This window comes from Dendropsophus ebraccatus, chromosome 11 (genome assembly GCF_027789765.1).
Source record: "Dendropsophus ebraccatus isolate aDenEbr1 chromosome 11, aDenEbr1.pat, whole genome shotgun sequence".
Lineage (NCBI taxonomy): Eukaryota > Metazoa > Chordata > Amphibia > Anura > Hylidae > Dendropsophus > Dendropsophus ebraccatus.
In genome coordinates this window covers 52,657,949-52,672,500 of record NC_091464.1, presented here as the reverse complement: position 1 = coordinate 52,672,500, position 14,552 = coordinate 52,657,949, and the positions used below count along the sequence as shown (strand labels likewise).

Below are 14,552 nucleotides of genomic sequence, written 5' to 3'. Positions count from 1 at the left end.
TATTGTTCATATCCTATGATAGAGCAGAACAAAAGGAAACACACCATTGTCCTAATTTAGAGCCTCATCCCTACAACAATAGAAATAATGGATTACAAATGGCAAAAGGTCTGACCTCCGTATCCTCCTGCCTTTGCGGCGGCTTTAGCAGCTGCGGCTTGAGCTCCAACTCCTAAAAACAGAACAGGAAGCCCAGTCAGTAGATGTCATCACATTGAGAGCTGTCAGAGCGCACCTGCTTATATTACATCACACTGCATATTACACCGCAAACCTGCCATAAAGGATTAAAACAGGAAATGAGTTTACATTTAATAGACATACTGGTTATCTCATTTCTCACCAGCATGGCTGTCTTCAAAGATGGTCGGAGCAAATTAAAGGAAATTGTCCATTAATGAATGTAATATCCACACTCAATTACCTATCCCTAAGTTAGCTGTCCAGACTATTCAAAACAGATGCTGAACATTATAGCGACTCCATGTACAAATATTTAACAGTCCAAAGTGATATATAGCTCAATACTAACTGGGGACCATTTACATAGTTCCTAGAAGTTATACAGAAACAACAACTGTCAGCACTGCAATATGTCAAACACAGCTGGGAGGTGTTAATTTTTTTTTACAATGGTTCCATCATCATTATAGTTGGTTACATACCAGTTCCTGTAGGGTATCCAGCCTTGCCACCAGCTCCAACACCACCGGGTCCTATAACAGAGTGAATAAGCCTTGTTAATAACGTGGTCCTATCTACATATGACATTCTGTATTGTGTCAAGTTTGTAATAAAGTAAATAGGCAGCAACTTTTTAAAGCCAATAACCTCTGCTTGGAGCTATACATTATTGTTTTTGTAGAGAAAATAGGTCTGGACTGTGTGCCTGGATCTAAGCCAGTCTGCCTGATGAAGATGGCCGACATTGTGATTCAAAGGTAAATCAAGGCTTCCCTCTCTCTGTCTGCTCTTTCCTGTGTAATACCTACTGCTGTATGTTCAAACTGCTGCAACGTAATCTTCTCTCCTCTATTTAGTCAGCAGCAGCAGTCCATTTCTTAGTGTGACCTCTTCACTGCTGCTCTGCTGTTTCTTTAATTTCTGCTTACATAACACCTTGCAAAACCAGTGCATCTATACCCCTTCTTCCCCACATAGCACCCATACTACTGTTCTGTGCAAATCACCCCCTGTTCAGTCCAGTGCACTTTCCACACCATGGCATAGCAGAGAAGAGTATGTGCTGCACTGTAATTGGACAGGGAAGTAAGGAAAAGGAAGTCATGTGTCTGTACTAATGGCAAATAGTCCAGCTCTTTTCAAGCCCCCTCAAATGGAAAGAATATAAATAGCTGTGTACTATGATGGGCACTGTTAGGAGCTCAAAACAGCAGTGAGGGCACTCTGAGTAGTTAAAGGGGTTGTCCAGCGAAAAGAAAAAAAAATAAATCTTTCAAATCAATTAGTTACCATACTTATAAACTGTTGTGCTGCAGGAAATGTTGTTTTATTTTCATTCAGCAACAGTGCTCTCTGCTGACATCTCTGGCTGAGTCAGGAACTGTCCAGAGCAGTAGCAAATCCCCATAAAAATCCTCTCCTGCTTAGGTGAGTTCCTGACTCGGCCAGAGATGTCAGCAGAGAGCACTATTTCTGATCGTTAATAGACAACACTTCCTGCAGGACATATAGTAGCTAATAAGTATGGGAAGACGTGAGATTTTTAAATAGAATTAAATTACAAATCTATATAAGTTTCTGGCACCAGTTGATTTGAAAGAAAATAAATTTCACTGGACAACCCCTTTAATCTAACAAAACCCTGCAGGTTTTCTTGAAACATTAAGAAATGACAGATACCTTTTTCAGCCCTCTTAGCTTTGAGTATTACATTTCAGTAATATTAAGTTTGCTGTGATAGCCCTTGGCCACTGGGATCAAAAGTAGAATCTATTTCTTATGTAAAAATTGTAAACTGAACTAGTTCATGTTTTCTATTTAGGTTGCATTTGATTTGATTTGATTTGATTTTTTCAACACTGACATTTTATGTGTAACATCAGGGTTACAGAGTCATGTCATACTGTAGGACTTGAGCATTGTAGTAAAAAAAAAAAAAATACCAGAAAGTTATAGAGTAGAAAGGACATACGGTAGGCCCTAAAAACAAGTAGTAAAGGTCAGGTATAAAACCTCTGGTGTCAAATGCTTCCCTATATGAACATTGCAGCTTTACTTCCATTTTTCTTATTTCCCTGGACTCTAGCTAATAGATGTTTATAGAAGATAATAACCAAAGGACAGTTTTGCACAAATCTACATAATATCTTATAAGCAGTGCTAGTCTTCCCCCTTGAGAGTCAAATGTTGGAGCCCCTGGGTCAGACCTCTCGGCTTACTGCGAGGAGAATGGTGTAGATTAGAAGGCTATTAATGTCAGCCACACTCATTACATGTCACAGCCAGTTATAAATTATTCTTATATTGGCCAGACTTTTTTTTTTTTTTACATAGTTGAATGTTACTGCATAGAAACAGATTTCATCGAATACTCCGCATGCCAGGAATTATGCTGGAATTATAACATAGCATTGTTTATTTATTTCGGCTCTTTTACGGCCCTCGGCCTGAGCCTGCTCAATGTTTCCTCCATGTTAACAATAAAGCAGAACAGTGAGACTTGATATGTGACATTGACTTTTCCAAATGGCTTTTCAGACATTTGCTTTCATTCACATAACACTCTTTATTAAAAATATTCAATACACATACCGCCAAAACCTCCAGGTCCACCCGATGTGTAGGGGAGGCCATATCCACCTGGAAATGGAAAGACATTTTTTTGATTTTAAAAAATCATCCCCATGTATATTTATTTACCTTCATTATTAAGATGTCTGTAGGAGAGAAACTTCCTATTAGTATGTTTTAATAGTTATAGTCACTTATTCTTTATTTTTGAGGGTGACATGCACTCCCTTCGTATATAGCAGTGGTGTGAATAGAAATGGCTGCGCCCCATTGCAAACTTTTGATTGCCGCTCCCTCCCCAAATGATCACAAACTCACAAACCCATCAAGTGTAGTCATAACCGTTAAAATGTAACTGCAAGTGTTTATCAGGAGTCATGCTTGTCAGGCTGTCATTTAAAGGGAAACCACCTGATGCTGCAAATTATGAAAGCTCAGGGGGCCCAGTGTCCTATAGGAGTGGGCTACCAGGCTCCCTGATGTGGTGGGCCCCGTACCAGACGCTATGGCTGCTATTGCAGAAGTCACACCCCCGGTTGTACAATAGGATGTTTGTGCTGTCTATGAGCTGTAATGAACGGAAGTGATTGGAGGGAGGAATTTCACAGATTATTACAGTCTCCAGGAAGTGACGGAGGACAGCTTTATGAGTGTATACAGTTATTATCCTGCTTTATCTTCAATAGTATAACAGAGTTGTTATAAAACAATCTATTCTCCAATGATACTGAAATGACTCTGCTCATACCGTCCCACTGAATACAGCAAAGCTAATATGTGAGCAATAGAAAACAGGGCAAATCAGCCAGCTGGTGCTGCTCTAGTGTCAATGTGACAACCTTGTGGAAAAAAATCTGTGTAACTCTTGTTCTCAGTTTGTGTGTGGTATCGCAGCTTGGTTCCACTGAATTGAATGAATCCGAGTTGTAATACCACATACAATCTCAGGATAGGGATGGCACTGTTTTTACAAGAAAGCAACTATTTATGACCATTCATACCAAGATATATACTGTACAAACACATACCTGGTAGTTTGGGGGCCTTAATTGGATATCCTAAAGGTACACCAGGCTGCTGTCCACCAAAACCACCAAAGCCTAAAGAAATATAATGTTGAAACTCTAAAAATATTCTATTTAATAGTCATCAGACTGAATTTACAGACGCATCCTTCAGATGCATTAATCACAAATGTAATATGGTGGGTCTGAACACTGCAGCAAGTGGTAAAAACAGTTAATTTATCTCGATTCAAAGAATTAAAGTCAGAAGAACCAATAACTGTTTGATGGATTTTACATTTATGTGTTCTATTTCGACACATTATGCATTTTCTTTTCATTGGAGAAATGCTTCTAGGTAGCCTGACAAACACCATTTATCATTCAGGACTCAGGGCTTGGTTTCCGCTACTGATACCATTAGGCACCGAACAAGTATCTGCACATTGAGGGCTTTTCATTGGCCTATTATTTTAACTGGTTCAACAGTGACGACAGGGTGGGGTAGAGGAAAGGATAACATGCACTTGACACTTGCTTCCTCCTCCAAAACTGTTAACTAATGCAAATCTTTTCTGAACGTAGGCAGATTTCTAGAAACTATGTGCTGCCCTGTTGCCTTCATATGACTTTGGATATGGTATAATGCAAGTGCTTTGCTAGGTCTGTGGCAGGTAAATGTAGAATATCTTACTTTGCTTATATACAAACACTGACTTGCTTTAGGATGATAAAATGTATATACAACTAGGAATGTTAAATGGATTCCTGGTTAATTCTGAGTTTTGGCTTATATGCTTACCTGGGATTCCACCTAAAGCACCGCCAGCACCTATGGGCAAAGGCAAAGGTCAATACATGTAAGGCACAAAGTTTTTGTTCTTAGGGTGAAAACACACAAGCTGTCACCCACGTGGTCAATAAACTCACTTTCTGGCTACATGCTACCAATGGATCATTTACTTTCACCAGGAGGAAAACAATGCTTCAATGAAAGTTTTTTCACTGGGGTTGATGTCACTAATATCCCCAACACCCAGCTACCATAGGTCAAATAGCTGACCTACTGTATGAAAAAGCTTTTACTACCCCGATGTAGAAAATACCACAACTGTAAGAATCCTCTAGATACTACAGATTGCTTCCAATTTTCTATACCGATGAGATGTCTTAAAATCCTATGAGGGGCCCTCCATTATGCCAGGGTTGTAGGTATGGGGGCTTGTATGGCACATGCCCCGGTTGCTAGATGATGGAGAAGGCTAGGAACCGTCAGGCAAACTTAGTTGTGACCAGCATTACGTGCCATTACAGTATGTTTAACACAATGTTTAGTATAAAGTGTTACTTTTCCAATAAGGTTATGTTCACATGTAATAATTGCCGATTGGCGTACCGTTTAGCCTGTTAGTATACATCAGGTGTGAACATTGCTTTAAATAACTGGGTTCTCATGGTAAGAATTCAGAAAGAACTAATTAAGGCATCCTAATAAAGAGCTTGCACATTGAGTTTGGAAGTACTGGCTGGATGAACTGTACTGCCGCTAAATTCGGATGCGGGTGCATCCGTGCGCACCCACATCCGAATTCCCCGCTGCATACAATGAAGCGTGCGTCCAGAGCTGCATGCTCCATTGTGTGAACTGACAGGTTTTCTGTGTCTGCTATTCACTGAAGAGCAGCCACAGAAAACTGACATGTCAGTTTCTTGAGGCACCACTAGGGATCCCGGCTGGAGTGTATACTATGTGTATACACTCCATTCGGGATTGCTTAGAAGGAAGAACTACGTATGTTGTGTAGTAATCACGGCTGTTGGTACAATGGCCGTGACTACTATGGAACTTACATAGTGGATACATTGCCTAACACTAAATATGAATGGGGTTGTATATTTAGAGGGATCAATTTTATACAGAAAAAAATTCTGGCAGTGAAGTACCACTATTGATCTCCAGAATTGGTCTTTAGTATGAAGTATGAGATGAGTAAGCTTTTGTGAGTGCGTGGGGTGTTACTAAACAATAAACAGTTGTGCTTTAGGGTACAAACCCACTTGACGTATTTGCTGCGTGAATCAGTCTTAAAAATAAGCAGGCAAAACGCAGGTTGGCTTTATACAATTGTTCTGTGTTAAAATACGCAATTGCGTATTTTTGAAGCATGAAGCTACATGCGTTTTTCGCACAGGTTGTTAACAACTGATGCTTTGCTAACAACAAGCTTCACGCTTCAAAAATACGCAATTGCGTATTTTAACGCAGAACAATCGTATAAAGCCAACCTGCGTTTTGCCTGCTTATTTTTAAGACTGATTCACGCAGCAAATACGTCAAGTGGGTTTGTACCCTTAAAGTGAAGGTCTTACCTTGTGGTTTCTGCTTGACACCGCTACCAGTGGCCACTCCAGGGAGAACACCAACCCCTGGGTATCGTACACCTAGAAATTAATAATAGATTATATGGATACAGAGGTAATTTCAGGAGAAGTGATTCGGCTAAATTAATGACTGGGAATGGGTATATTGGTATATCCCAATACCTAACATTACTCATACCTAGTGATATTCTGGGCAGTTAGTATCTGTGTTCTGCAGTCATGCTGCGACTAGCAAACATATTTCTGACTCTCACCTGATCCGGGCAGCACTCCTCCTGGGAAGGCCCCAGGAATCCCAGCACCTGGTGAAATTAATATTAATATAAATTTTTTTAACGTTTTGTTATGCAATCTTTAAATACAAAATCAGTTTAACCAAATTCAACTAAGGTTTATAGCTATATAATGCTAAATATTTTAAACCAAGCATACTCATTGGGGTCACATAACTAGTAGGTACAGGGTGACTAGGAGCTTACCCCCCTAACATGATCATATCCCCTCACCCTAATATCCACACCCTATATTGAAATAAATCCCCCATATCACTATCCATTGATTAGAACAAATACTCAATCAAATAGTATAATTCCTATATTTTGGTATTAGGGGGAATGAGTGCAAAGGTAACAAAAATTACAGATTGGGAATCTGCATTACTTAACGTATCCACTCATTACAGTAAATTGGGAATGATCTTTAAAGGGAAGTAATCACCTCCCTAAGGGAGTGTGACCTGGCCCAGTACTTTACAGCTGCCAGGCACAGCTCTCCAGCAAACTCCAGCAGGGTGGTAATTTCAAAATACAGTGGCACCTCGGTTCTCAAACTGCTCGGTTCTCAAACTGCTTGGAACTTAAACTGTTTTGTTTTAAGGAAAGTTTGCTTTGGTTCTCAAACTCTGCTCGGTTCTCAAACACTGTTCGGGCCCCCAGTCTTGAAGTATCTGAACATTATTGCGAGCGTGGATGGTGGGTTGTACGTGGTGAGTTCAGCACTGGTGAGGCTTCACATACAGTACAGTACAGTATAAGACTGCATAAGTGCATATACAGTACAGTAGTATTACAGTCAATGCAACGCCATCTCCCATCCTGTATAGTACTATATAAGACTGCTGGAGTGCATATACAGTACAGTAGTATTACAGTCAGTGCACCACCATCTCCCATACGTTACAGTGCTGGAATGGGGGGCACTATACAGTAAAGGATGAGTGAGGAGTTATTTCCTATGAGAAGACACTGCTCGCTTCTTAAACTGCTCTGTTTTCAAACTGCCTTACGGAGCCAATTACCACTGTACTGATCTTCAATCGTCCATCTCAGTGCCCCATAACTAGGCATTAGGGTGGAGCCTCAGTGGCATTTAGTCTTGCTGTCTCCGCCCTCTTCCCATCCACTTACACTTGATTGGCAGCCTGAGCGCTGGGAACTTAATGCAAAGCCTAACACTCACATTTCCAGTCAAGCAATGGCTGAGAAGAAGGCAAAGACAGGTGATTAAAGATAAAGTTCAAGATCATTTATTTCCAGTAATTATCTAGAGGATACTGTCCTACCTGGAAGTTTTCCTGGTTTTCCTCCAGCACCTGGTTGGAGCCCTGTTTGAGGTACTACAGCTCCTGTACATAACACAAAATGTGGGTCTGATGAGATTTGTCAGTTCCATCAGTTAGAACCATTCAGACATAGTATCAGCAAAGTCAAATAGCACAAAATAGAACTGCTTATGATGCTTGGCACAGTTATGCACTGAAGCATATTACATTTGAATTTTCTATATAGTAAAGGGTTACCCAGCCAATTACTGCCTGAGGAGGGTTACCACGGTCACCAGTGATTGGGTGAATAGGCATTTCCTGTATGTTAAAATGGGGACAAGGTAGTAGAGACCAACGGAGACCTGGACACCATTGGAACAGCAGTGGATAGGATTAGAGATAGATTAGATAGGATAGAGAGGATTGATAAGGTGACTTTTTTCTTTCTTTTTTTTTTCTTAACCCAATGTGTTCCATGTGAACAATCCCTTTAACTCTAGAAAGAAAAAGGAAATAAATTACCTGTCGTAACACCAGGAATGACTCCAGCGCCTCCAACACCTAATAAAGGGAAACAATAAACAGTTCTTAATACAAACACTCACACACACACACACACTCACACACACACACACACACTAATTTTTTTCAAAATGTTAAGCATACTTATTGCTATATTTTTTATTGGATTTATCAGTGGTACATGTGAATACATGATACTGCAGGCTATGTTCACACACCATAAGTTTTATATTAAAGGGGTTATCCAGCATTACAAAAACATGGCCACTTTCCCCCCTACTGTTATCTCCAGTTCAGGTGTGGTTTGTAATTACGCTCCATTTACTTCAATGGAACTGAGTTTCAAAACCCCACCCAATCTGGAGACAAGAGAAGGGGAAAAGTGGCCACGTTTTTGTAGCGCTGGATAACCCCTTTAATCATCGCCGTTGTTGCTGATTTTCAACAACAACAGTGATTATTACAAAACTTTTGTTGCACTTAAGTGAATGGGATCCCAGCCGGAGTTTATACACATAGTAGTCACAATGCATTAAATCTTGTATATGTCAGGTGCTTTTATTCTTGGATGAGCAATAAAGATTGAAGAATTGTATACACACTGGTGGAATTGAGAACTTTGAAACTTTCTGCACACACCTTACTTCTCATTTTTAATAGGCTTTCTCGGGGGGAGGGGGGGGAGTGAAAGGGCTTTACCTCTTATGTACTGCTGTGTATAAGTGACCCAAAGTTCATTTACATGCTGCAAAAAAGCATTAGAAATCAGAAGGTAAGGAGATCTCTGCTTCTCTGCTCTGATAACCCCTGACCTATGTTCTCCGGAACTCCTGCAGAGGTCAGGTGTTATCAGTGCATGAACAGTGAAGCAGAGATCTCGTTGTCTTCTGTTTTTAACCCCTTTTTGTGCTGCAGCATGTAAGTGAGGCTTTTGTGACTTACACACTGCAGTACATAAGGGGTTAAGTAAAAGGTATTCTGGTGTTGCACCTATGTATTTAACCATAGTTAAATAGCTCCTAGTGGGCCCTTATAGTTAAATACAGTGGTCTGACAGAGGCTCTTGGCTCTCTGTTCTGCCAATGCATCTTGTGGCTTCAGGCAGTATTCTTACTCTGGCCACAAGAGATTTAATTTTTTGGGCCACATCACAGAGCCTATATACTGTATATGCAGTGCTTTGTGTTGTACGTAGGGGAGGGGGTGGGCATACAGTATTTTTTTTTTTTTTGCTCTAGGGCTCCGTGAATCCTAACTACGTCTCTGCCTGAAACCTTCTCTGACAGAGAAAACCCAGATAAAGACAGGTTAAGAACAATAGGGGGGCTAGCTGATATATATTCTATAACACCAGGAATCTGCCCGCTCAGCAAGTATGGACAGAGAAAATATGCATTTAGAGTAAATAGCTGAAGGGAGGAAAAAAGGCCAAAATATGAAATGTATTTAGCACATTTCTGCCTGTATTACATGTCCGCTTACAGCTGCCTGTGTTTTTTTCTGCTTCCTGCAGGTACACTTTAAATAGGATGAACCGTCCTCCATGATCTGCACACATTTTATATTGGGCCTCCTCATTTTTCGATGATTATCTCGGGTATGAATGTCTGCTCTGCAGGTTTTATTCTTATGTAATCTCCAGCACAGGCCATAAGTCTTGACAGCACAGTGAATACAAATATGTCCCAGGAGATATAATGAGAACAAGTAAGGCCAACTTAAACTTTTCCGACCCTGGAAAGAATTGCTTCCCTCCAGCCACACACATGTTGCTGAGAAAGCAGGATTCACAATAATGTGCATACACGTAACAGTAAATTTCTGCTCCCATGTATGTAATTGGCAGACTGGATGGAGAAATCGGGTCTTATAAGGGAACTCCAGAGATCCCATACAAAATATAAAAAGCACAAAAAGCATATAGAAGCACTCACCGATCCTCCACCGGTCATTTGTCACTTTTCCCACTTATCTACATATCATCTATCTATCTATCTATCTATCTATCTATCTATCTATCTATGTATCTATCTCCTATCTATCTATCTATCTATCTATCTATCTATATGTATATTTATCTATTCCTCTTTGTAGAAACGCTTCAGAGTCGCATATAGGGCACTATTAATGTTAATATTTTGTGAGGTTCTGCTTTAGGGACAAACCAAGAGGTAGTTCGGGGTGGGGGTCACCCTTCTAAGGGCGAGTGCTCCATAGACCCTGAGCGAGCAGGGGTAGTATACACATCTACCTGTTAGGGTTAAATAGGGTTAATTACACATTGTGCCCTTTTTTCCACTCATGTAGTGGGATGTATTGACACCCTGCGAAGGATCGGATTACAAGTCGTCTTTGAATACAACTAATTGGTAAGACTTTTATTAATACTTTATTACCGATGTTCTTTCTTGACAAGTATCCGGTGTTGAAAGGAGCTTTTAGAAGTCTTTGGCGCTGCCAGTTATATGGGTCTGATGATTTGTATTGTAGAGGCTGGTTTTAACTCTAATCATTAAAGGTTATGATTTTATATTGTTAAGTACCCCCTTCTGTGATTCATAGAGAAAAATATAGATGAAACAACAGTGTCTCCTTTCCCCCATACTACTCAGAAGAGGCTGCTGTTTCCCTGCCCTTGGCCAGGTGATTACTGTGTGATGTAAGTGGTGGGCCAGGTTATAGACAAGGTGTTAAAGCCTGCCTGGCAACAGAAAAGACAGAAATCATGTGACCTTTTCCTCAGAAGGGAGGGGGAGGACAGAGGGATGGAGACAGAGTGGACCAAAGAGTAAGGATTTGTAGCAGCATCAGGGTGTGAGTCAGGATGTGCTGCAGACAAAGTTCATGTAAAAGAAACCTAAATCTTAGATTATGGGTGGGCATTGAACAGGGTCAATCTTTCCTAACCAAAGTTCTTCTTTAAAGGATCTCCTCTCTAGGGTCCGGGTTATCTGTCTATTCACTTAGTACCCGACCGCAGGAGACATAATCTGCATAATCTCCATGCACCTGTGCTGCTTTCATAGACTTGCATGTGTCCCTGAGCCTAGGTTTCTGTAATATAAAAAGTTCTAGTTCTATCTCTGAACTCTGTTATAGATGTTCTTAGAGTCTGGATGGAACTAGCCCGTTTTCATTCACAGTCAGCAAGCAGAGATCTAAACCTACACTACACCCCCCACACCCCCAGTAAACAGATGCCTGTTATGTATCACATAGCTACACCATGCGCACGTCAGCTCTGCTACATCATCACATCATCAACTAGTATGGAATACATATTGGGGTGATGTGATGCAAAATCTGTGGACAAAAAAAACAGTCCTGTGTTTTCTGTGCAATAGTAATGACAGCAGTAGGCAGAAAAAGAAAGCTAAGGGGGCGTGTATGCAAATGGACCAATCAGGGAGATGCATGATGGGAAATGTAGTTTCCTATCTTGGTTATAGATTGACTTTTAGAATAACTTGTAACTCAGGAATGGCTGCAGCCAGAAAGATGGGAGACAGCACAAAATATTCAGGTGGACTTGGTGAGTAAGACCAGCTAGCATTTCATTTTTTCACTCTTAGGTGGATAACCCATTTAAAAATGAAAGTCCAGAATAACTCTTACCTGGAATTACACCACCTGGATAAGCACCAGGTACTCCCCCTGCAGGCAAATTAAAGTAAAAATAAACTGTAAATGTATGTTAACAGTAAAAGTCTCACAAAGAAAACGTCTGTCCATATGTTCTATTATGTGTATCACATCTATTAGAGCTAACCAAACCGATAGATAGTAGTATACAGAGTGCCACAGAGGTATAACAGGGAGTTCCTGGGACCTACTAGAAAATGTCTTATACGTTCTACTAGTGATGAGCGAATAGTGAAATATTCAAATATTCGATATTCGTACGAATATCTCTCAAATATTCAAATATTCGATCGAATATTCAATCCCATTAAAGTTTATGGGAACAAGTATTTGATTATTGAAAAACATCTATTCGACCACTTGGAGGAAAAACCGGAAGCTAGGGGATTCGAATGCTTATCGAATATATCGAATATACTATTTGATAATATTCGATAGATCGAATACCTTACTATTCGATCGAATATCTATTCGATCGAACAGTAGTCGCTCATCACTACGTTCTACCCCATCCACCATGTGTATGTGCTTGTGACACTGATATATTTTTATATGACTATGAGCCTCTTAGGCCACCCTAGACACTAGGATCCAGGTGCAGCTGTTACCTCAGTCCCCCCTAAATCTATGCTCCCTGATGGATGTTAACTTAAATGTCTGTGCAGTAAATACACTCAAAAAAGCAAAAAAAAGGTTCTGGTGTGTGTGTGTGTATGCGTTTGTGTGTGTGTGTGTGTGTGTGTGTGGCGGGGGGGGATTGGGGCTGTTAACTGGTGTCTTTTTTTGAGTGTATTTAACTGATACTGTATCCACTGTTTTTACGCAATCTGAGGAGGGGAGACTGTGACTTCTGAAACATGTTATTACTGTTTTGATGTGTTTTATTGTGTCCCTTTATTTTACTACAACCCTCCGGAAGACATTGTGTGGCAGGGCCAGGATACATCTTTGTGCCTTTTCCTCTTCTCTTGATACCCTTAACTAGAGGCCAGGAATCTGGTTTAGACCATTTAGTTGCTGACAGCCCTTCTGGTTGAGCAGAGATTACAGCAAGTGCTCTGTCTCCTGTCCTCCATGGCTAGGCTTCAGACACTGCCCGAGAATGTATGGAGATAACTCATGGCCTCTAACAAAGTACCTAATCATCCCAGTGAACTCTTCAGCCCTGTCTAAAGGGATTTCAAGCTATCTTTTCCATCTGAGAAAAAATGATATACGCTTTCTGCTCGAGAAGAGAGTGATTAAAGAGGATAAGGTGTGTAAGAAGCACTTTGCATTCCTGGTACCCGCATGGGCCTCAGGACTTAGTCACTAAGACATTATGTCTCCACACAGACCTGCTTCCTTAAGAGGACACGTCTCTGAGTTCTTTATTTCTACAATATTAGCCCATTGGGAGACAACTAGTAAAGATCCATTTTGTGGAACAATTTTCTCCATCTGCACAAAACTAGAGGCTTGAATGTTCTTTCTACCATCCCTCACATACTCCTGCCCTATGACAAGAAGAGACACCTTCTCACTTGTACTATTACACTACTTTCTATAAGAGACCATACTGGCAAAGGCTTGTGAAGAATTAACATTGCAAATTTACTTCAGTAAAAACTGTTCAGTGATTTTGTTAAACCTATGTCTGACTATATCAATGCACCATTGACATTACAGGCACTGCAGCTATATCTATTACACATGCTACCCTGGATGTTTCCTAGGGGACAGAGACGATTACAACCAGTGTGTAAGTCAAAGTGTATAAAGGCCAGAAATTCCACACCGGCCGTTGTGATAATACACTAGGTGACTGCAAGCACTACAACTCTCAGCATACTGCCACTACCCGCTGACCCTTGTGTTACTTCACTATCTGGGTTGTACACTGCATTTATAAGGGAACTTTTATGGTGCGTTCACACCTACAGGATCTGCAGCAGATTTCATTTAAATAACTGAACACAGCATCAAATCTGCTGCAGATCTGCTGCAGATCCTGTAGGTGTGAACGCACCCTTAAGGATATTTCAACATATCATAATGCTACTAACACTCAGGGGCGGATTAACTTTACCATAGGCCCCGGGCTGTTCACCAAGCCTGGGCCCCCCCACCCCCCTGTAACTATGGCAGCACTAGCCTGGCGTTCATAGTACAGGATAGATAATGTCATGATGCCCTGATTTGTGCAAAATCAAGGTAAAAAAGCAGCCATTGTTTGCAAATTATGGTAGAATTGTAGCCAGAAGACGTTTCACCACTAAAAGTTTAAGTCTGTTTGGGTGGCCATGGGCCCACCAGGAGCTCTGGGCCCAAGGCTGCCACCCAAAAAGGACCTATTATAAGCCACTACTGCTAACACTACTAATACTATCATAATACAGATCATAATTAATACTATTATTATTACTACTGCTGCTACTACTTCTACTACTATTAATAATAAAATACTGATCTGCAATACATGAGAACCGAGATGACTTTATCATTTCCATCTGATATTGTAAACCCTTTTCTTAACTCATAATATATTACATAATGGAAACCTCTAATTCATACAAGGTTACAATGTTATCATGACCATAGCTATTAAACCAGGGTGGGAACAGAGGAAAAGGAAGAGATGATTCTGACCTGCACCTCCTTGTACCACTCCCCCAGGGTACAAGCCAGGGATCCCTGCACCTGTCAGGAAGTAAAGATCAGCCATG

The 14,552-nt window shown here is 40.7% G+C and overlaps 1 protein-coding gene across 3 annotated transcripts in view; it reads right to left on the bottom strand.

The window, feature by feature from the left end:
- ELN (elastin) overlaps window positions 1–14,552 on the bottom strand; it is a 72,347-nt gene that overhangs the window by 27,100 nt on the left and 30,695 nt on the right. For all 3 annotated transcript variants that reach the window (XM_069944775.1, XM_069944778.1, XM_069944777.1), the window contains exons 9-19: window positions 14,476–14,526; window positions 11,821–11,859; window positions 8,206–8,244; window positions 7,702–7,764; window positions 6,395–6,442; window positions 6,129–6,200; window positions 4,561–4,590; window positions 3,783–3,854; window positions 2,776–2,823; window positions 666–716; window positions 116–172 (exon numbers count right to left, since the gene is read on the bottom strand). In XM_069944775.1, coding sequence (XP_069800876.1) covers window positions 116–172; window positions 666–716; window positions 2,776–2,823; window positions 3,783–3,854; window positions 4,561–4,590; window positions 6,129–6,200; window positions 6,395–6,442; window positions 7,702–7,764; window positions 8,206–8,244; window positions 11,821–11,859; window positions 14,476–14,526 — 570 coding nt within the window. The remainder of the gene's footprint in view (window positions 1–115; window positions 173–665; window positions 717–2,775; window positions 2,824–3,782; window positions 3,855–4,560; window positions 4,591–6,128; window positions 6,201–6,394; window positions 6,443–7,701; window positions 7,765–8,205; window positions 8,245–11,820; window positions 11,860–14,475; window positions 14,527–14,552) is intronic.